The sequence below is a fragment of the Euprymna scolopes genome, chromosome 17 (genome assembly GCF_053919585.1).
Source record: "Euprymna scolopes isolate OS-2025 chromosome 17, ASM5391958v1, whole genome shotgun sequence".
Classification (NCBI taxonomy): Eukaryota; Metazoa; Mollusca; class Cephalopoda; order Sepiida; family Sepiolidae; genus Euprymna; species Euprymna scolopes.
The window spans coordinates 75,423,520-75,449,007 of record NC_136498.1 but is presented as its reverse complement, the minus strand read 5'-3'; the positions used below and the strand labels follow the sequence as shown (position 1 = coordinate 75,449,007).

Below are 25,488 nucleotides of genomic sequence, written 5' to 3'. Positions count from 1 at the left end.
ACTATAAAAATAACCCTTCCAGGCTCTATTTAATAAATTCCCATAATAAAACAGTTTTGCATAACTTTATCGCCCTCAACAAACATAAAAATCCTGGTGTAAAGCTAATAAAACCCACCTCTATAATTCTTATTCTAATTTTACACAACATCCATGTTCTTAATTCTAGAAAATATCTCAAATTTAAAGCTTAAGCTAAAGGGGTCTTATGAAGAAATTGAATTCAGTGAATCTTTCTCAATTCGTGTCTAATGACCATGGATCATATTCAACGCAAATTTGAAATATTTAACGTTCCACATTGAAAGCTGTGCTAATATTATTTCATCTAAAACCATTTATAATATTACTTAAAAATGAAAGTTAAGAAATATCAATTGACGTCTAATAACTACTTGTAAAATTTCAGAAAAAATCAGAACATCTAAATTTTAACAAATGGCTTCCACCATCTTTTTGTTGCTTTTGCATAAAAGTATGGTACAATCAGGGAAACAGAGATTAGTTCCAAAGGTTAGTTGTTCGAGGAAGAGAGCTATTTGAGTAGAACGCCCTACGACATCTGGGTACCTCTAGAATAAAAAGGTGGGATTTTGTTGATTGACGGGTCGCTTGGAATAATTTACATCGAAGGGACACCAGAGCAGCAAGTTCATTGGAGCACATATCGTTTAAATACTTGTAAAAACAAGCAGAGGATGCAAAGTCGCAGTGATGGGACAGCGGCTGGAGCTTTGCAGACTATGTGGGGCTGATTAGATGGAAGACTACTTTTTTAACCCTGGCTAATAGGAATAAACCCAGATGTGAGAACAATACTCCATGCATAGCCGAATAGTCGTTTATATAGAAACTAGACTGCCATCCCGTCCGGCGTTGCCCGGTCATAAAATACGCATTAATATTATATTTTGATTTATAAAGTAACTGAGATACGTGCAGCCGAGTATTATGTTGTTTTTTTTTTCTTTATGGTTCACTTCTTGTGAGTAAAAAAAATATGTGCTCGACCTGAGATCGAAATCAAAACCTAGTTACAATGAAACAAGTACAATAACTATTAAACCCGTTTGACAAAACATATATGGAGTGTTTTGAACCAATCTTACTCTTTACATAAAGAAGCTGTCATGTTTCACTGCTGCGCATGCGTATTCGTGAAACTATAAAAAACAATAAATAAAATAAATAAAAAAGCAATAAATAAAAAAGAAACGATAAAAATCCGATGATTCCCAAATACCAGTTTTTAAAAGATGCCCCCCTAGCATACCTTTTTTCCGGATGAAAATTGATTAAAGAATTTTCCACACCTCTGAATACCCTATATACCAAATTTCAAGTCAGTAGATCAAAACAATCGTTGAGTATATAGGCTGAGAAGTGTCCTCAAACACACATATTCTCACTTTTATAGATATACTAGCCGGCTGCCCGGCGTTGCCCGGTTGTAAAATACGGATAAATATTATAATTTAATTAGTGCATATTTCTTATTTATTATAAACAGAAATACTTTAGGTATTAAACGTGACGTTAAATTTATTTTTTAAAAAATGAAATAAAAAGCGGAAAGAAACTCAGACATGTACATGCGAGTATTATGTTTTCGCCTAAACACACTTCTTGTAGAAAAACATACTCGAGCTGAGATCAAAATCTAAAGGCCGTAAGTCAAGTACGATTACCATTCGGCCAGCGTGACACACTCTCTAAAAAGGTGTTTACAAACCGACTTATACTTAACATAAAGACTTTGTAAAGTGAACTATTCACGCATGCGCAATCGTGAAACAGCAAACAGAGAAAAATCCGACGACTCCCACGTACCAGTTTTTCGGTTCTGTCCCTTTAGAAACCCTTCTTTCCGGATGAAAACCGATTTAAAAAAAACTGAATTTCCCTTTAATTATTAAGTACTAGCAAGACCCGTTAACTAGTGTTGCCCGGTGGAAGCAGGCCCCTCCCATCTCGTAAAAAATTAAACTACGGTTGTTGTTGATGGCCAACCACGAACGTGCTAATGTTAAGAATGGCTTTCGAAATAGACCCCCCACCTCCTCATGTTAGTTACCCATTTTTCCTTATAAAATATGGGGGGGGGGTCCTGATGGTCTACGTAAGGAAATATGTAAAAATGTACTAATGTTTGTTATTTTAAAAGAATTGGATTTTGGAATATCGCAAAATTGTTATTTATATAATACTCTCGTTAGAAAAGGGTTGGCATTGTGCAAAATAATCGCAAATTTTTCTCAAAACCTATATATATATATATATATATATATATATATATATATATAGCCTTGATGTCGTACAGACGGTCGGGTTTCAATCTTGGCTTGAGGTAGTTGCCTGTCTAGCTGCACTGATGAGCTGTGAAACAGTATGTGGATGACTATAATGCTCCTCATCTTGAGTTGAGCATATTGAGAAATGATACACGAATTGCCATTAGCGTATAAAGCAATCCTCTTTATGTAAGCAAATCGAGCTTAGGTATTTCGGACGATGTCAAAACATCGTTAAACTCACGACTCGCCCAGCAGCCACCGATAGCATAATGATTAGGAGCCTTGACTGTCGTATAGACGGTCGGGTTTCAATCCAGGCTTGAGGTAGTTGCCTGTCTAGCTGCACTGATGAGCTGCGAAACAGCGAAACAGTACTGTATGTGGATGACTATATATATATATATATATATATATATATATATATATATATATATATATATATATATATATATATATATATATATTAATTTATATATATATTCTTAGAATATATTTTATTTTTAAATTTTTTATAATTTAAATTATTAACTTGTAACTAAAACAAAATCCTGAATCATTTTTGTGTTTTAATAATATATCTTTTTTGTACATTTAGGTTTTGAGAAAAATACATAGATTATTCGAATATTCTTCTCAATTCCGATACAATTAACGATTCTTTGTAAAATCTCTAAATATTTACCAATAGGCTATTGATATTTTAATTACATTTTTCAGATTACTGTAAAAACCCATGTCACATGTATATATTTTTGAAAAAGGTAAACATATACTTTTGGGGGTGCTCTAAATAGTTTAGTTTTGTTAGTGTTTCAAAATCAATATTTTCGTTTTTTCATTAGTACCAGCAATGGAAAATTAAGTTTTAAACAAAAATTACCCCTCCCCAAATAACAATAATAATTAGAAAAATCGTCTTTGACATCAAAAAGTGGGTACATATTTTTTAAGATTCCAATATTCTTAAATGTTCCGATTTTTCCGATTCAAATTAATCGTCAACATACTTATACATCTATATATATCCATATATCTATATCATCTATATCTATATCTATATCTATATATATATATATATATCTCTCTCTCTCTCTCTCTCTCTATATATATATATATATATATATATATATATATATATATATATATTGGTGTGAAATTATTAGCGAATTTACATTTTTTAAATATTTAAGGAACGAGTGAATAAAAATCTATGAAACTTTGAGAAAGTTCTTACAATTATATTCAGCTACTCCAGTCAGAAAATAAAAGTATTTAAGGCAATATTATCGAAACTATGGCAGAACATAGAGATATTTGTTGATTTCAGTGTGTCAAGTTATTAACGAGGTTGAGAAAAACACAATATACCCATAACTTGTTTATTGAAATAATTTTCATACATTAAATGAACTAAGAAAAATGCTTAGAACACAATAACTACATAGCAATGGCTACGTTGACATAATTAGTAGGGGTATGCGATCCTTTTTTATGAATCACTTGTAAAAGACGTTGGTCCACAGAATTAGTCACATTTGTGTTTTCGTCAACAGTTATTCTTCGCGATACCTCTTGGGAAGCATCCCACAACTCATCTTTGCTTTTAAATTGGAGTCCACTTCCATAGAGGCGTCGCTTCATGATACGTCAAAGGTTCTCAATTGGGTTAAAATCTGGTGAATTCGCAGGCCACTCCATCTTCCGTAGCCCAGAGAACCCCAGTTGCTGCAAATAGTCTTTGCTTTTGTTTGCTGCATGCGAGGGAGCATTATCATGCATAAAAATAATGGTTCTTCTGAACGTCAACCTTTGCTTCTTCAGCCTTTGTTCAAAGTGCTGCTTCATAAAAGCTGTGTAAGCATTTGACGTCATTTTTACACCTTCTGAGACTCTCCATGGGCCAACTAAAGTACCTCCGATAATTCCAGCCCAAATCATTATCCCACCACTACCTTGTTGGCGCCTTAAACGCTGATAGCGATGTCGTCCATATAGGACTCATCCCTTGCTCCAGCCGTCTGGGCCATCAAGAGTGACACGCACTTCATACGCGAACAAAACTTTGGAAAAATCCGATTTCATGTTGTCCTCTGCTCATTCCAATCGGTTTTGTATGTGATGTTGCTTTAATGAAGGCTTTGTCACAGGGTTAACAGACTTTGCCACTTGTTTAAGAAGGCGACATCGAGTACTTTTTGAGACATTCTTCAATCCGGCTTGGTCAAAGACTTCTCGACTTGTCTGCCCAGGGTTCTTAACAACTTCACGTTTAATTGGGAATAGGGAACGGCGTGAAACAACTCTAGATTTACCTTTATCAGCTCTCTTACGTACCTTTGTAGAATCTTTGACAAGGTTCTTCACAGTTTGATGGTACCTTCATATCATTTTCGATATTTCGAGGGTTATTTTACCTTTTTCTAGCTGGTCTGTAATAGTACTATTTTCAGAACTACTCCAACCCCCTTTACGACCTATTTTTTTAATAATTTGACACACCTCAAATACCATGGATTCAGCAATTACGATGACAAGTTGTTTACATTGCGCGGAACAGTACGAAAATTTCACAGTACGCGCAGCTCAGTATTGCCAATGTTTCCGAAGCTTTTGATACGAAACTACCGGTAAGTTTCTGAAACTGGTAACAAAATGTTATCTCGTTAATGATTTTACACGCAGTTTATATATATGTATGTATGTACGTATGTGTGTGTATGTGTGTGTGTTCGTGTGTGCGCGCACGTGTGCTTCAGTATCTATTAAAATAAAGATTTAAACAGAAAAAAAAAACAAATATTGAAATATGAATTCTGCTCACCTGGTCTAAATAGAACAATTGCTTTGAGGCAAGTGAACTCCATCGGGTCTATGTTCAACATTTTAAATCTGCTTAGAATCTCTTTCATGTGTTGGATTTCGGCACAGAGTCTTGCAGCAGGCGGGCCGGGCATCTCGCCAGCCGCGATCAAATCTCCGGGCTCGTGGTCGAGAAGAGCCAGCGGAGAGAACGGGACTTCCCATTGCACCAAGCTGAGGAGGAACAGTTCCCGCCAACAATCACTCAATAGGGCAACCTAGAAATTGAAGGACGAAGCAAAAATATATAGGTAAAAAAACATAAGGCAAAGACACAAAGAACACACACAAAAAAACAATAATTAAGACATAAATAAAAACATCGTAAATTAGAAATGTTTAATAATTTAGTATCAACCCTTTTGTGGATATTTGATATTTAAACTAGTGACGAGACGATTTCAAAACTTTTCTTGATTCCGATGCAATTACCTTATATATCCCCGATTCACATTGTAAAATAATCTTTTAAAAGTAGAATTTCATTTATAAGAGTTTAAATGTAGATGGACTTTTCTTTTTAATCGGACAAAATTCTCATACGTTTAATTTGACTATATTCTTATATATTTAATTTAATAATGTTCTCGTTTATATTTTGACAAAGTTCTTTAATTTGACAATGTTTTTTTACGTATTTAATTTGACAAAGTTTTTTATGTATTCTATTTGACAAACTTTGTTATGTATTTTATTTGACAAAGCTTATGTATGTTATTTGAAAAACTTTATTATGTATTAAAGGATACATATTAATTGACAAATTTTTAAATGTATTTTTGACAAAGTTTTTTATGTATTTTATTTGACAAAATTTATGTATTTCTTTGACAGAGTTATGCGTTTTCTTGACAAAATTCCTGATGTATTTTATTTGACAAAGTTAGTTATGTTTTTTATTTTACAAATTTTGTTATGTATTCATTTGACAAAGTTTGTTATGTATTTATTTGAGCGAGGTAATTATGTAATTTATTTGATAATGTTTTTATGTATTTTATTTGACAAACTTTGTTATGCATTTTATTTGACAAAGTTTGCTATGTATCTTATTTTAGAAATTTTGCTATGTAATTTATTTGACAAAGTTTGCTATGTATCTTTTTTGACAAAGTTTATGTACTTTATTCTCAAAGAAATAAGCAAATCATTTCATCTTCATGAAGTCGCTCGTATGACTGAGTATATTAAGAAGTTCTTTATAATATATAGTAATAGTATATTAAGAAGTTACAAATAGAAAAGATAGACTTTTAATATCAATGACAGAGCAAAAAAAAAATTAGCAGGTACACAGATTAACAGTATTATCAAAGTGTACATATTGCAAGTAAGCTACACACAAACGCTTCTTTTAATTCCAGCGAAAAATCAAGCGAAATGTACGGATTTACATTCTACCATTGTCTCAGTAACCTTTATCCTTGAGCAGGCTTTTTGTAGACCATTAGAATAAAATAAACAAAATATCGGTGTTTGCCATTCATTTGTTTCTTTTTAAAAGGACAAAGTGTCATTAAGTGCCTGCCATTTTGCACAGATCTAACAATTTTACTCGAAACTTTGAAAAAAAAAAAAGAAGTCGCTCGTATGACTGAGTATATTAAGAAGTTCTTTATAATATATAGTAATAGTATATTAAGAAGTTACAAATAGAAAAGATAGACTTTTAATATCAATGACAGAGCAAAAAAAAAATTAGCAGGTACACAGATTAACAGTATTATCAAAGTGTACATATTGCAAGTAAGCTACACACAAACGCTTCTTTTAATTCCAGCGAAAAATCAAGCGAAATGTACGGATTTACATTCTACCATTGTCTCAGTAACCTTTATCCTTGAGCAGGCTTTTTGTAGACCATTAGAATAAAATAAACAAAATATCGGTGTTTGCCATTCATTTGTTTCTTTTTAAAAGGACAAAGTGTCATTAAGTGCCTGCCATTTTGCACAGATCTAACAATTTTACTCGAAACTTTGAAAAAAAAAAAAGAAGTACATTGCTACACAATAATCGAGTTTTCGAAACGTTTGTTTGTAAGATTGGCGCTAATTCTTCTTCATCAAATAATTCGCGTTTGTCGCCTAGAGTTGAACGCCATAGATTGATCGTGTGACAATCCACCACTTCCCTTCCCCTCTCACTCGGCATTACGTACGCGCGAATCTACATAGAAAATTATCCGATTATTCCAACATCCACTTCCTCCATACTTGCAATCACATGGCTTCAGGTTTAACCGAAAAAAAAAGAACTAGAAAAACAAAAAGCGGGCATTTTGTTTTTACTTTTACTTTATTATTGCTTTGCGATTTTGAAACGCCTTATATTCGACGTGTTAGAGTTGCGACTGCGGTTGTTAAAAGAATCAGCAGGAGCAGCTATACAGCTATACGACTTAAGATTACCAAATCATAGAATTCAACAAGTTTTTCAACCCCGCGTTTTTTTTTATGTCTTTGTTATTACGTGAATCAATAGGCGCTGATGTGTTTTTGTCATTCTTACCCAGAAAGCGACAGGAAAAAGAGTGAGGGGGGGAATAAAGTAAGGGAAAAGGGCAAGAGAGATAGAAAAAGAAGAAGAAAGAAAGAAAGAAAGAGAGATTGAATAAAAAGAGGAAAAGAGAAAAAGAAGAAATACAAAAACATGATGAGCAACAGGATAGAAAGATGGAGAAAATAAGAGAGTGAGGGAGGGGGAAAGGGGGGAAGAACAAAGAGGAAAAGACAAAGAATTAGAGGAAGGGAGGAAGGATCAGAGATGAAGGGGGGAAGGACCAGAGAGGAAGGTAGGAAGGAACGGGTAGGAAGGGCAGAAGGAACTGGGAGGACGGGAAGGAGGAACGAGAAGGGAGGTGGAAGGAACGGGGAAAACGAATAGAGAGGAAAGGAGGAAGAAACAGAGAGGAAGGACCATAGAGGAAGAGAGAACAAATAGAAAAAAAACATTAACAAGTGAGACAGAGATAGAGAGTGACAGGGGAAAGAGAAAATAATGTAGAGAGATTGAAAGAGAAAGAAAGAAAGGAGAAGAGACTAAGTGTCTCTCATCCCTCGAGATAGAATTGGATTTATTATCTAAAAATTATGCAACAATTATTTATAGTTTACTTTTATTTTTTGTGGAAGATTTATTTCATGAACATTGCCTTTTGTATTTTTTTTTTCGTATATGCGTTTAGTTCCATTATAGTATAGAGACTGTTAAAATATCTCACAGATTGCGTATTGTTTTCACACAAATCTTGTATGAAGTCCATTATAAATTTTAACTTTTTCATTGTACAAAAATAAAATCTCATTTTACTTTTTTTTTTTAGTTTTGAGAATCTAATAAATTTTTGAATCTCTAGCAGCCATATTGCATTTTAATTTTATTTATATGACGGCGAAAAATATGAATCTCTATATAACATATAAAGTTATCGTGTCGGTTTTTCAAAGTCAGATCTAAAAAGGAGTAAAGCTAATAGATGAAACGTTGTTATTGACAAACCAATTTTCATTTGTTATGGCTGTACCATGTTATTGGCAACATAATAACGTATTTCCCTAGAACTTATTTTAAAAATTAGTCCAACACTTATGTGAAATATTTTAAAGTTATCACCGAAATATAAGAATAAGTAATGGGAATAACTCAATATAATAAGAGTTAACTACCTTACAAATAAAATGTATTTCTTTTTATAGTTATATTTTATAAGTTTTAAAACTGTGCAAATAAATAAAAATTAAAGACTAAAATGAATTCATTGTATTCCGGGCAACGCCGGCTAGATACAGTAAGTTTAAAAAGGTATACATTGTAATATCAATGGAGTAATAGCATTGGGTGGACATTAAAAGTCGAAATTTTTCTCTTAAATAGTTTACGTTTTTTAGGTTTACTCGAGTCTACTCCGCCACTACAACGGTGCAGCTTCCTCTGATAATTATTACGTTGACATACCAGTTCGCGCAATGTAACCGAAAATATGCGACTTTGAGATTGGTCAGTATTTAGATGGTGACTTTGGGGGGAATAACACATGTTGCCATATAAATCCCGGTCCTAGCAAACCGAAGAGCGACTACCACGTGACACAGGGGTAAAAGTTTGACACATTCTTACACTTTATAAAACCTTTCTAAATGCTGGGGCAGGCATCAACTTCTCTCTCTTTCGGGCGGAGTTAGTTTTTACTAATTGCTTGAAGCGAATCTACTGGAAATGCCGGCAGGGTTACTCAAGCATTTTTATAGGTCAGATTACACTTTTTATGGAGTGTTGATTTTTTTTCAGTTCCCATCTTCCTACCTTGTGTCACATCTCAGTCTGGGAATGGGGAGTACGGTTATGGACGTATTGTTTTTACGTCATATCAACCCTTTTCAGGTTATTTAACGCCGAATATAGTAACTTGAGAAATCTTCTTTTTTTTTACGTATCTTCAAATATTTATTCGTTTTGCTTAGTTTGGTTGTTTTATAGAGGACAATTGTGTTGTTTTTTTTTTACTTTTGAGTTTGCAGAACATGATTGAGTTTTGCAAAGAGAAAGAGAAAAACAACATATCGATGGATTTTAGGTCAGGAAACCAGTATTTTCGGGCAGCCTGAGCTGGTAGCTAAAAGGGATTAGGGGTGTAACCTGTAACTACAACAAAATCCTGAATCGTTTGTTGCGTTTTACGTCAACCAATCACTTGCTGGCGATTACATATAGATTTCAGATTCTGTATACATTTTTGAAATAAAAATATTTGATCATTCTGTTTTCATTAACCATTTTAATGGAATTTAACGAATTTCGAAAATCCATCTCTCTGTAAAAGCCTCCAGATGCCGAAATACTGTCTACTCTAATAGTTTTTTTTTCTTTGAATCGCGTGCCTTTAGAATTCTCCCCCTGCTCCTATCTTCCTGACTTTACCAATGTATCTTGAACAAATGTATCTTGAACAAATATATCTTGAACACATATTTTGCTATACAACTCCTCATTTAATATAGTTTCCTATAAATCTGGCTCTCATCAGAGTAGCTCAAGCTTACGATGAACAAAGGTAAACTTAGATTAAGAGGTTAAAACACGCGAGTCGATGACTTATCAACTACACTTGCAAACGGTTGCCGTGTTCGATTAAAAAACGGTAAATAAAAAATGTAATTCATATAAATTAAAAAAGACATCTATTTTTATTTCAGGACAAGAATGAATCTTTAAGGTTAATTTAACTATTCTCCAAATTTTGGAATGAAAACACCCAAAACAGATTATTCCAACGATAAATATACTTATATTGGAGTATTTACATCTTTTGGCTTCGACAATTCCCTTCCAGAGTGACATGCTTAGATTGTAGAGAGGTACAGATCTGATGTGAACCGATAAGTTACTCTTTCGTTCTCCGTTCGTTTAGTGTAATATTTGTTTTTATTTCTCTCTTTATATAACGAGTAGATATGGGAGCCATTCAAATAACTTCCGACAAAAAGTGTGAATTCTATCATTTTTAATCAATGGAAATGATTCCCGCTCGTTCGAAACGATAGCCAGTGTGAAATATCAATTTCTAATACAATATAAACTTCGATAATTAAGAATGAACAGAATCATACGGCTAAAAACAAGATGGAAGGTGAACAGCATTACGCTTTACTCTGTTTTTCGAAACCAGAAGAGGTAATGAATATTCAAATAATACACACATAATTATATCCATATGCACATACTGACAGAGGCAGTATATACACAATGTCTCCTGAACTTGCACATATTCACACACTGACAGAAAACAAACCTACAAACACACACACATACTTCTAAACTGCGAACATTCTAGAAACACGAAAATATTTTACTTTACTGACAAACAATTTACTGACTCAAAATATCTTTCACATAAATATGTTTTGTTCGTTAACCATGTTTTATCTCTTTCAGTAATAACAAAATCTTCGTAAATTAAGCTCTTGGTAAACGGTAACCTACTCTAAATTATTCAATATTCATGTTGTTTTATTGATCTCGCGTACATCACAAAAATTATTGATCTCGCGTACATCACAAAAATTTGTAGCAAGCGCTGGTCCTGGCTTGGATAGAATGTGGGCGATGGTCGTGTATCTGAAACTATATCAAGATTCACGCTTATAATTAAAAAGATTACGAGTGCCGAATGAAAGATATAATAAACAAAAATGCATTTGTTGGGTGATTGAAAAATGGGTCACCATTTAGCAAGTGCTACATCCTTCATATTTTTATATCTTATAATTAAATTCAACATTTTACTTTCTATATATTTCATTATATTTTGATTTATTTATATTTTAGTAACCATGCGATACAGTAAAAAAAAAACTGTGAAATCGATATAAAAAAATATAGATGCAATATTGTTTATCAAACTCAATAAATTTAATTTCTTGACCGGCTTGTATATTTTACAAAGTGGGAAACTGTTTTAAAATTTATTTTTGATTTATAAACAGGATTTTGTCTGTTTCAGACTAAATTGTTACCAACATATTTTATATTTAGTTTCCAGATCTTATAATTTACAGCCGAAAATCGAAAAAAAATTAACTAATTATTTCATCAAAGGTATAAAAATGTACCTTTCCTTCCAACTTGTATACGTTGACGCTCTGAGATTTTTTTTTTTTAACTGCAAAATAAGTTGCAGTATCCTTAGGCTGAACAAAGGCGAATTCATTTTTTTGACTAAAGTTAAAAGGGATAAGCTGATAAAAATTTATTTTAAAATACAAACTTGAAAACGATTTCAGAAGATTAAGAGTATACACGTCGGTCGAAAAATTAACATTTTTTCCACATTTTTCCTTGATTACTCGTCTGTTAACAACACCGAAAGAAGACACAGATTTTTCATCACTTTCATCATATTTGTTATTCGGCCTTATTAATATTATAACTACTTGCAATCGAGCTTAAAATTATATTTTCTAATTTTGAGTTCGGTAATAATTTGAGTTACATTTTGTTGGGGAAAAAATTAATTTAAACAATCTTTCCCCAGTAAATAATTTATCCGGTCGGGTATATATATATATATATATATATATATATATATATATATATATATATATATATATATATATATATTATGGCTATGTAAAGACTAAATTTAAACTTGTTCGATAACATTATTTATTTAAGATTGTGAAATTAAAAAATAAAAATGAATGCGTCAGCTGATCGGTTTCGAAGCTCGCTCAACAGAGCTAAAATCGAGCTTAATTACGTTTTAAAAAAAAAGGGGGGGGTAACAATGAATCGGAGATGAAAAAGTAGGAGGGAATATATGTATATAAAAAGGGGGATGAATTAATTATTAAATAGCAATTAGATTAAGCCCTAAGAGATTCTCTTTTTGTTTGCAAAGAGAAGGTCTCAGAGTCTTAATATATATAGTTTCTAGAATTTTGAGATGGTAAAGAGAGTGTGACTTGCTAAGGATGGAAAAAAAGTCTGCACTAAAATTCGAAGCGCAAATACGATTATTTATAAGGTGCTCGCCTATAGATGAGCCATGGGTATTGTTCAAAACGTCCGAAGGTAGGTAGTTTCCTTTCGAATTTTGGATGGAACATGTTTTACCCTATTATCTAATCTTTGAGACGTTCGCCCGACGTAGCGCACACCGCAGCTACATTTAAATAAATAAATAATAATAGTCTTTACATAGTCATAATAAAATGTTTTACCCCGCTATATATATATATATATATATATATATATATATATATATATATATATATACCCCGCTATATATATATATATATATATATATATTACCCCGCTATATATATATATATATATATATATATATATATATATATATATATATATATATATATATATATATATATATATGTATATATATCACAGCCCTAACAGCCATGTTTTAAAATCTCTCCATTTCTTCTTTCTACGCAAAATTTATCTTTCTTTCAATGATATTATTGGAACTCATTCCCTTTTTTCTTGTACCCATTTGTGAATTATTCCACGGAATTATGCCTTGCGGATGACTTTGAACGCTCTAATTTTGAGTTCGGTAATAATTTGAGTTACATTTGGTTAGAAAAAAAAATTAATTTAAACGGTCTTCCCCCAGAAACTAATTTATCCGGTCAAGTATATTTTGGTATAGCCACTAAGTTTTGGGGGAGATGACTTTATATTCGTCGATTGCAGACTTACTTCTCTTTGCTTGGAGTAAGAAAATAATATTTAGGAAAATATGGGACTAAATAATATTTAGGAAAATATGGGACGCAATTCTGCCTTGACAGCCATGTTTTAAAATCTCTTTATTTCTTCTTTCTACGCAAAATTTATCTTTCTTTTAATAATATTATTTGAACTCATTCCCTTTTTTCCTTGTACCAATTTGTGAATTATTCCACGGAATTCTGCCTTTTGGATTACTTTGAACCATCTTCTAATAATACGATTCCTTTGGATTTTACTTGTGGAAATGGAAATTTAACCAACTTTTTTGAATTTTACCGTTATTGGATATTTTACTCTTCGCCGAACCATCCATTCACGTGAAATCACATTTTTCATCCCCACTAAGTTTCTTCTGTTATGATATAGGGAGTATGATTATAATGGGGCGGTCGGAGGATCGGATGGAAATGTCTATGAGTGCGTTTAACTCGAAGCAAAAGGTTTAAGGATACATATAGTTGGTAAGGTGGAAGAGTAAGGAGACATTTACTACTTATAAAAGTGGTAATAATATCAATAATAGTAGGGTAATTATAATAAGAAGAATGATAATAATAATAATGATAATTATAATAATAGTAATAATAATAACGATAAAATTAAAATAAAAGTAAAAATGAAGATAAAAATAAAGATAAAAATAAAAATAATATTACCAATAGCTGTGATAAAATTAGTGTCAATGTTAATGATAATAACAATGAAAATAAAGATAATGGTAATGGTTAGGATAACAATGACGGGGATAGTAACGGGGATAATAATAACAACAATTATAATGATGCTTATAATAATAATAATAATAATAATAATAATAATAATAATAATAAAAATAATAATAATAATAATAATAATAAAAATAATAATAATAATAATAGCTGTAAAAACAAGGCAATAATAATAATGATAATAATAATAGTAATAACAATACTACTACCACTACCTCCGCCATCACCACCAATAATACTACTAAAAATAATGATAGTAATTTTAATAATAATTACTAAATAAAGCGTAAAAGAAAGGGATGCAGACAAGTGGGGGTTTAGAATAACAGGAAATAGGGTTGAGGAGTGAGGGGAAAGTCGTCCCCTGAAAAAAAAAAAATAAAGTAAAATAAAAGAATATATATATATATATATATATATATATATATATATATATATATATATATACATATGTACGCATATACACACATATATATATATATTCATATATACAAACACAGATACACAAAGAAAATACACACACATAAAAAAAGTGAGGGTATATTGAAAGTAGATGTAGAATTAGCCGGGAAAGCGTAAGAGTTCGGTGAGCAACAAAAAAAAAACTAGGTTTATATTAAAGAAGTCCTTCACTGGGAAATATAGTTTCAAGAGTCCATATTAAAACTTTAAATTTGTTGAAATCCGATTATAAAGGCCGCCAAATTTATGTTTTTTTATGAAAAAGCAAGGCCTAAAAAATTGAATATATACTTTCTCGTTTATGAATACGAGGGACTGGTTTATCCATTCGGCGTAGCTACTTATTGCACCTTCTCTACTCTTCTGATGAAAAGCATTAGGCTTCGAAATGCCCTGGCATAAAGAGTCCCCCAAATTTTGCTTGTATTCCATTATTCAATAAATGGTCCATTCTATATCTACCTATATATAAATTTGTGACTTCATTTCATACTCTTGTTGTTATATATATATATATATATATATATATATATATATATATATATATATATATATATATATATATATATATATATATATATATATATATACATCTGGTCATGCTCCGCAAACGTTAGCAAATAAAAACACGCTCTTTTCTAATCTCTGGACAAAATTATTTTAAAAGAGGCAAGCAAGAAAGCAAATAGGTAATCAAACAACCACTTCAGACTAATCTTGCCGAACGTAATGAACTAGCAGGCCGCCCGGCATTGCCCGGTCGTAAAAAAACAAACGCTTGAATATCGTATTTTGATTAATGCAGATTTCGCATTTATTACTATATTATATTGGACCCCATATATAGTAATGATTTAAAAAGTTAAAAAAAAAAAAACTAAATTTATTCATTAACATGTTTTTGTTTCGGTCTATACATATATACAGGGTGACCCAACAAAAAACAAAAGCTAAATGGAGGCCATCTAGAACATATGCTGTAGAACGGAGAAAAAAAGGCCAAAGACCCTTGTGTTTTGATGTGATGTTTTGAATATAATAATCTAGTTATGACCACGGAAAAACACTAAAAAACGGGGCCTAATTAGAGTTGGGCCCGTTTTTTAGGGGGTCACACTGTATATATATATATATATATATATATATATATATATATATATAGAGAGAGAGAGAGAGAGAGAGAGAGATGTGTGTATGTGTTTAGTTTATTATACATGTGTTTTAATGTTCTTTACTAATGTTCATCATCAGTACTTATATGTCCACATATAAACAAAGCAACGGCAAGCCCCAATAATAATAATAATAATAAAACCTACATATAAATAAATATTTAGCATTGAAAATTGTAAAAAAAATTAAAGTATACGTATATATATCTAGTCATTTACATACAGTACTGTTTCGCTGTATCACAGCAAATCGGTGCGGCTAGACAGGCACCTACCTCAAGCCAGGATCGAAACCCGACCGCCCGTACGACAGTCAAGGTTTCTCACCATTATACTAAACTGCAGCTGCTGTGCAAGGTCGGTGCAAAAATTATGTCGGGTTTTTTTACATGAAGGTAAACGTCAAAAACATTATTTTTGCACCAACTTAATATATATATATATATATATATATATATATATATATATATGTGTGTGTGTGTGTGTGTGTGTGTGTGTGTGTGTGTACTAGCAGGCCGCCCGACATAGCTAGGTCGTAAAATAAGCTAAAATATGATATTTTCATTAATGCAGATTTCGTAGTTATCATTATACCATATTAGACCTGTATTATACAGTAATAATTTACAAAGTTAAAAAAAAATAATACTAGTGCGCCCCCAACGAGAATCGAACCCAAAACGTTTAGCTTACGATTTACTTTTTTCTTTGGCGTTAATGCCTGGGATATGAAGACATGTTTGCTGCAAGGCTAAAAATTAAAACATGAACCAATTGCGCTAACGTTACGCACGCATATTAATAATGCCATTGTTTGACCTTCACTTGGCAAATTTCATTTCTTTAATTCTCACACTTTTTTTACCGATTTTATTAATATTTACTCAAATATGAAGTTTCGAATGGGTTTGAATACCCTATATATTAAGTTTCATGTATATAGACCAAAAACTGACAGAGGAGTTTGGTAGGCAAATTTTTTAAACACATATATAACATATATTAAACACATTAAAAACATATATACGCATACATAAACATATATAGAAAGAGGCTTGTGTTTACTATAACCTTTTTACGCAAATATTACGCAAGCATAAATCACGTAGAATATCTGCATGAGTATAATTACGGGTAATTGTTAACTAAAGATGATCATCCGATAAGGAACCCGAAAATAACTAACAGGGAATTAATTAAAATGAATGTTTAAAAGAATATGAAAATGATTTGCTAGTGAATGCATATATAACAAAGTTGTATTTTCTTTTTAAATGAAAAAAAATGTTTTTTAATATGAATATCAATACACACAATAAAAAATTATAGGAGTATAGATTCATCAAATAAATATGAGGAGTATAGATTCATAAAAAATTATAGGAGTATATATTCATCAAATAAATTATAGGAGTATAGATTCATAAAATAAATTATAGGAGTATAGATTCATCAAATAAATTATAGGAGTATAGATTCATAAAATAAATTATAGGAGTATAGATTTATCAAATAAATTATAGGAGTATAGATTCATAAAAAAATTATAGGAGTATAGATTCATAAAATAAATTATAGGAGTATAGATTCATAAAATAAATTATAGGAGTATAGATTCATACAAATAAATTATAGGAGTATAGATTCATCAAATAAACATGAGGAGTATAGATTCATAAAAAATTATAGGAGTATAGATTCATAAAATAAATTATAGGAGTATAGATTCATCAAATAAATTATAGGAGTATAGATTCATCAAGTAAATTATAGGAGTATAGATTCATAAATAAATTATAGGAGTATAGATTCATAAAATAAATTATAGGAGTATAGATTCATAAAATAAATTATAGGAGTATAGATCCATCAGATAAATTATAGGAGTATAGATTCATCAAATAAATTATAGGAGTATAGATTCATCAAATAAATTATAGTAGTATAGATTCATAAAATAAATTATAGGAGTATAGATTCATAAAAAAATTATAGGAGTATAGATTCATAAAATAAATTATAGGAGTATAGATTCATCAAATAAATTATAGGAGTATAGATTCATAAAATAAATTATAGGAGTATAGATTTATCAAATGAATTATAGGAGTATAGATTCATAAAAAAATTATAGGAGTATAGATTCATAAAATAAATTATAGGAGTATAGATTCATCAAATAAATTATAGGAGTATAGATTCATAAAATAAATTATAGGAGTATAGATTCATAAAAAAATTATAGGAGTATAGATTTATCAAATAAATTATAGGAGTATAGATTTATCAAATAAATTATAGGAGTATAGATTCATAAAATAAATTATAGGAGTATAGATTCATAAAATAAATTATAGGAGTATAGATTCATCAAATAAATTATAGGAGTATAGATTTATCAAATGAATTATAGGAGTATAGATTCATCAAATAAATTATAGGAGTATAGATTCATCAAATAAATTATAGGAGTATAGATTCATCAAATAAATTATAGGAGTATTGATTCATAAAATAAATTATAGGAGTATAGATTCATCAGATAAATTATAGGAGTATAGATTCATCAAATAAATTATAGGAGTATAGATTCATAAAATAAATTATAGGAGTATAGATTCATCAAATAAATTATAGGAGTATAGATTCATAAAATAAATTCTTTCACTATATAATATAACAAACTGAATGGTTGGCATTTTCTTTAGGTCATCAGAAATGATACTTTATAAATAACAAAAGTAAATTACTGCGATAATTTTACGATTTTATATGGCTTATTGATGAAGCATAATCATTTTTATGAATTTTTGATGGAGACAGTACAATAGTAAAAAATATACACGGCCAGGCGATAGTTACCTTATATGTTTATTGTATAGATATTATGGCTGTGTTTTGTTGATGGTTTCTGCTTAATCTTCTCTAAAAACGTGAAACAAGTTCACCATTTTGTACTAAAAGCAAAGTGTAGTACCATTTACACCTAAAACTATCTCTGTTTTGTTTTCTCTCTGCTTAGTTACCACTCCCATTTAGAGATCGATCTTCTTGTATTCGATTCTGAACTAAAAGAAAAACAGTGTACGATCTATTTCTGAGAAAAGAGTGAGAGAGTCTTGCATCTGTTTTTTGGGTTTTTTTTTTTTCGTTTGTTTTTGTTTCTCTCCCTCCCACTGTCAGTGAATATGTAAAAATTTTCATTTTTGAATAACATATTTTTTAAACACTTTGGATAAATTTCCAAAATGGATGGCTACTGGAACAAATATGGTCTAGTGGTAGCTTAGGAGATTCTAACTAGATGTAGAGTAATCCAATTCGTTAGCTTAGACCACGGATAACTAATGGCACTCATTTTCGCTACACTTGTGCTAAATTAGTTATGTTGTATCTTACTTCATTATATGGAGAATAAATGGCGTAAAGTGTAGCATCTGTTCTTATATCATACTTCATATTTCCTGCCCTCGATCAGTGAAGTGGAAACCCAGAGTTCTCATTTAAGGGAAACTAGATTTTATCCACAGTAAAATCGACCTTGTGTCTAACTTTGCCCTTGTGGGGAGTCGAGTAAATAGGCGCACGAGACACATCTCAGCCAATTTTTAAAATGGTTTGATTGTGAACATTTACAGCAACGAAACTAATTACAGTGTCATTACACATGAAAATAGAAAGGTAGACCAAGAAAGAAGGGAGAAGCGGTGAGTGATGAAAAGTTCAAAGAGAAAAGAAATGTCTTTTACTTTCAGTATCGCTCCGCCCCTTTATTTACTTTGCTTCTCTCTCTCCCTCCTCTCTCTCTCTCTCTCCCTCTCTTTCTCTACACCTTCGAAATTGACCATCTTTCCGAAAAACGGCGCGAGCTTCCATCGACGATTACAGAAGTGCGAACGCTTGACGAGCTAGAATCAGAGGTGGAGAAGACAACGAGGGAGGAGGTGAACGCGTGGCCTTTGGTGGAGATGAAAGGTGTCACAGCGGGGCCCACAAGTAGGAAAATTAGCCAAACAAGCGGGCAGCATTTTTAGGAAAAATAACACCCGCGGGGCTATTAATTTTATAAAGATGGATGGCGGTGTTGCGAGGAAGTGGTGGTGGGGTGCATATGTGTAAACCCACGTTTGAATCGAGCGACTATTTACATAAATGCCGCCATTGTCAGCGGGCTACGCGATAGAAACGAACGACAAACAAATGCGCCTCGCCGCTGCAATCAACTTTAATTAACATTGAAATAATTTGCTTCTCTCGGAGGCAGAGGTAGCCTTTTCCACTTTAGTTCGTGTTTCAAACGACACTAAACGATGACCCAGCGATTATGGCTAACTGATCCTTCCGACTGCAATTAGCAAAATAAATCTTAGCAACTTGAAATGGCACAAACTCGGCGTAACTTGGCGGAAATGTTATCTGTTGGATAGATTTGAACTCCCGTTTATCAACAATGCAATTTACTCGCGTTTTTTTTTTGTTTGTTTGTTTTATTTTGTTTTTTTTTTCTTTTGAAGAGATGTGACTAATTCCCCGTCAACTTTGCTCGGTGATTTGAAGAATATTATCACTAAACAAAATGAGGTACTAATGCAGAGAGTGATCCGTGCTGAAATAATAACGTTATTATTTTAAAAGCCATTCTTAACATGGGGAGGAGAGGGTGTTTTGTACATATTCTGTACATTAACCTTACAATTGAATAAAAAAACATATAAAACTTTAATTAAACTTGGAAATACGATTTAAAAAAAATAATGCGGATCACTTTCTGCATTAGCACCCAAAATGATTATTAAAGAGGGCACACGACGATTTTAAAGGGATCTCTTGCGGTGAATGTTTCTATATTTTCGGAGATGTACTTGAAAATAAAGCCCTATACCAAGATCAAGCACAACTTAAATCGAGTGAACTTTTGTCGAGTTCTAATTGGAGTATTAATTTTTATGAGCTTTTTTTTTACAATAATATCGTAAGGTCTGTGTTAAGTAGTCTGCATCTACTTGTCTCTCGCCTCACGAGAGCAGAGTTAGACACAAGAGCAGTATTTAATGTGGGCATAAAAAATCACTTTGGATTGAAGCAAAATGAAAATTATTTCAGTCTATAAGAATTTCTCCTTCACTAACTGAGGACAAAAAGATGAAATGTAGTATAAGACAGATACTACACTTTGCTATCCGTAAAAAAAAAAAAAACAATATACAGGTGTCTTCAAATCCAACGTCAACAAATTCCCGTCATACACCATCCGCAGAATTAATCAAATTTATTTTATTTTATTAATCATCAATCCTTTCATGAGGTTCTTCATCAGTTAGTTATCATTGCATCTCATTAACCTTATGCTCGAGTGGACTTTGGCTTTGGTAAATGGTGAGTCTTCAGTAAAAAAAAAGACAAAAATATAGAGAAAAGCTAACCTCGGGAATCTGCGCAAATTTTCAAACGGGGTCCTTTATTTAATCCACAAGAGTAGCATACCTCCTTCAGTCAGCTCCTTGGATTAAATAAAGGGTCCCGTTCAAAACTCCGTGCAGATTCCTGAGTTCGATATAAAGATTCCCGAGTGCCACAAGATACACTTGAAACGTTGTACAAATAATACCCAAGATGAAAACAGTAGTCCGAATGATCCAAATAATAAGAAAATTCAATTCTCATCTCAAAATTTCAGAGCTACAAAAACCCAAGTTCTATTTTTATGTTCGCTATTTTTGGTTAGACCAAAAATTATAAATAAAAAAATACGCATATTCGGTTAAACCAAGAAATTATAAATAAAAAAATACGCATATTCAGATCAATAGATCAATCCCGGTCTATCGCGGTGGTATCAGCTTTGTTGCTATTTCATCCAACCAACCAACAACAACTTCTGTGCTATTTCGCAGGTGATAAGTGTTTGCTATCGCAACCTGGTTTGAATGATTTTTTTTTTTTTTTACATTTTTACGATTCTACACGAGAGCAAGTATCACATATAATATCACATATAGTAGTGCAGTTTGCTTAAAGCATTGAGTATAACAAGTATACAGATGCTATAAAGAGAATATAACAGGCTATCACAATGCTAGAAGTGGAAATATGCTGGTATTAAAAACATCACAAGTTTTAGGGTATTTGGAATACCGAGATTTGATAAAGAGGTATTACTTCGAAATATATTATGAAACACTGTAACACAAACTACATTATTTAACGCGGGCAGATTTCTATTTCTCGCATTGTGATCGCTTTCTTCGACGCCTCGATATAAACATAATCCATTATATTTCGGCATTTTTTTATATAAGGAATAACTTGGATTATCGCTTCTTTTTCTTTCTTTTATGAGTATGTACATCATACAATTTTTTTCTTTATTTTTGCTTTTGAATACAGAGGATAATCTGGACAAGTGCCGTTAATATTGTTAACCATTTTATATACAATTGATGCGGTTTCTCGCCAAGTATACAATTAAAATAAAAAAAGGCCATTTACATTGAGGAATTAAATAAATTGTCGAAGCAATATAGACTATCCATTGAAAGAATACAAATTGCTATACCAATTCTTTAACCCACCGACTCTCTCCAACCACAAAATTAGAATGCAGAGCTCTTAGTTACAATAGTATATTTGACGAGAAATTATAATCATCATCATAAAATGTATCAACAAGCGATGAATATATATATATATGAATATATCTATATCTATCTATGTATCTATATTTATATATGTGAATATATCTATATCTATCTATGTATCTAAATCTCTATATATGAATATATCTATATCTATCTATCTATGTATCTATATCTATCTATATATATATATATGAATATATATATATATTCTATATCTATCTATCTATCTATCTATGTATCTATATCTATCTATATATATATATATATATATGAATATATCTATATCTATATCTATTTATCTATCTATATATCGATATGCATATATAAAGGAGCAAACCTATTTATGTGTTCATCAACGTTTCGTCTTTATTTCGAGACTTTCTCTGAATGAATGAAATTAAGAAAACAAAAATACCAGTAAAAATATTTGAAAAATGTTCTTGTCAAGAAATTTGCAAATATTTGTATTGGTGTTTTTGTTTTCTTAATTTATTTCACACAGAGAAAGTCTCGAAATACAGACGACACGTGTATGAACACATGATTTGGTTTATTCTTATTTTTTTCTCTATTTCGTCTGAATACTATTTCCATTATTCCCATCATATATATGTATGTGTAATCAATCAGTTGTAATTGACAGTCTTCTGGGGATTGAAGGTTCAATCCTCAATAAATCGATAACTATGAAATAAATACTTTACATTTCTATCCGATCATGGATGACTGAACAAGAACAATCTACCGATGTAGATTAAATAAAGAGTTCAGTTCGAAAACAATGAACGTGGAGAAGATCGGAGTTTACATCAGGCGAGACGTCATAAAAATGGCAAGATGAGAATAGAACTTGGACTAATCCAAATAACGTATTACGTTAGTGAGCGAAAATGTTTGAACTACGCCGGACATGCGAGTATTTTTCGGCCTTTTGAAAAAACTAAAATCCCATAAGGAAAAAAAAACAAAAAAAACAAAATAAATAATACGTAACAAAATACACGGAATACGACCAGAAAGAAAAAAAACTCAACTCAACACCCACGTTAAATCTTAAATAAAATGCATCGGCAAAAAAGGCAATGATTTTTCCACCTCTGCTTATCTTTTGAACTTTGTGCAAATAGGAAGTGTATGTCCACTTTACGCGACAATCAATAAAATGGCCGCCGCCAGCCAACAAGAGGAAACGTCATTAACAACAACAGCGCTATTATTTGAGCTGATCCTGTACACGACGTTTTCGCTCTTTACGCCGTCAACAAAGCGGTATATCACCGTAGGCAGAGAGTACGGGCGAGCAGGATACACACACACACACACACACACACACACACACACACACACACACACACACACACACACACGTGTGTGTGTAGGGGAGAGAGATAGAGAAATAGAGAGAGAAATAAAGAAAACGAAAAAAATAGAATTATATATATATATATATATATATCTATAAAAAATAGAATGATATATATATATATATATATACAGAGAGAGAGAGAGAAAATTACAAGAAGAGAATATATATATATTGAAAGAAATTATATATATATATATATATATATATATATATATATATAGAGAGAGAGAGAGAGATAGAGAGAGAGAGAGAGAGAGAGAGATACAAGAAGAAAATATATATATATATGTTTCATTTTTTTATTACCGTTTTATCTGCTTAGTTACACATGTTTCGGTTACCGAATCGTATTAACGATCCAGTAACTTCATCAGACATTTACATTTTCTGTAATGTTTGATGAAGTTACTGGATCGTTAATACGATTCGGTAATCGAAACATGTGTAACTAAGCAGATAAAACGGTAATAAAAAATAAAACATATATTTGCTCTGCAATACTATCCAGCACTTTATTCAGGTTTTGTCTAATATATATATATATATATATATATATATATATATATATATATATATATATATATATATATATATATATTTGTGTGTGTGTGTGTGTGTGTGTGTATAAAGAGAAAGAGAAATATATATGTATAGACGAGTTAAATTATATATATATATATATATATATATATGTATATATATATATATATATATATATATATATATATATATATATATAAGAGAGAGAGAGAGAGAGCGAGTAGGAGATATATATCTGTATAGAGAGAAAAATACATATAGAGAGAGATGCAGAATGAGAAATTCAAGGTGAGAGATATACGGAGAAAAGGAAGTTAACGAAGTGACGATACACACACACACAAATGTATGCATACACAGACAGTTTCACACGGAGAACATGCACCAGACGCATATACATATACAGACGTATAGGAAATATACGTATATGTAAAATATATGAAGATATGAAACTAATAACGTATGTCCATACACTTGTTTAACTCAATGTGGAATCTAATATAGAAAATATATTAAATCTACGCAGATGCACACATATTAAGGCATACGTATTAATAAAATACATGTCCTTGCATACGCTGATTCGTAAGCAACGGTCTATGTACTCAAACTTTCTCTTCTCACGCCCCCTCTCTATATTTCTTTCTCTTTCTCAGTCTATCTCCCTTTCAATTATATATATATATACTAGACTACCAGTGACCCGTTGAGTCAGTATGTTATATTAGCTATGGAATTAATGTATGAGCGTGACACTTGTGACGTAAAGAAAATAGTTTTTTGTGACATAACAGAAACATTTCTATGAAAGTATATTCAAATGAAAAAAGACTATAGATAGATTTCTATGAGTCGTTATGTTTATAATTGTTTATTTTTGAAAAAAAAACTTACAGTCATTGAATTATAAGTGGTTTGCCATAGGTAAATGTGCACTGAACAGATATCGGCACTTGATGCCGAGTGTGGACCCTGCACAGACATTAGTCTATTTAGCCATGAAAAACTTTTTCAGTCCCCCCCCCCAAAAAAAAAAAATTTAAGTTCAAGAAAATGCCAAATTGATAAATGGTAGTCACGTTTAATTCGCATAGATAAGCAGCGACAACAACTGTGATCTGTCTAGACCAGACATACACAATTTTTATAAATTCTTGTAAAGTAAACTTGGATTTT

The 25,488-nt window shown here is 31.3% G+C and overlaps 1 protein-coding gene across 1 annotated transcript in view; it reads right to left on the bottom strand.

Moving 5' to 3' along the window:
• The window catches only part of LOC145296803 (nuclear receptor subfamily 2 group E member 1-like), a 274,715-nt gene that overhangs the window by 14,963 nt on the left and 234,264 nt on the right, over positions 1-25,488 (bottom strand). Inside the window, exon 5 of the mRNA XM_080142878.1 lies at positions 5,116-5,371. Coding sequence (XP_079999004.1) covers positions 5,116-5,371 — 256 coding nt within the window. The remainder of the gene's footprint in view (positions 1-5,115; positions 5,372-25,488) is intronic.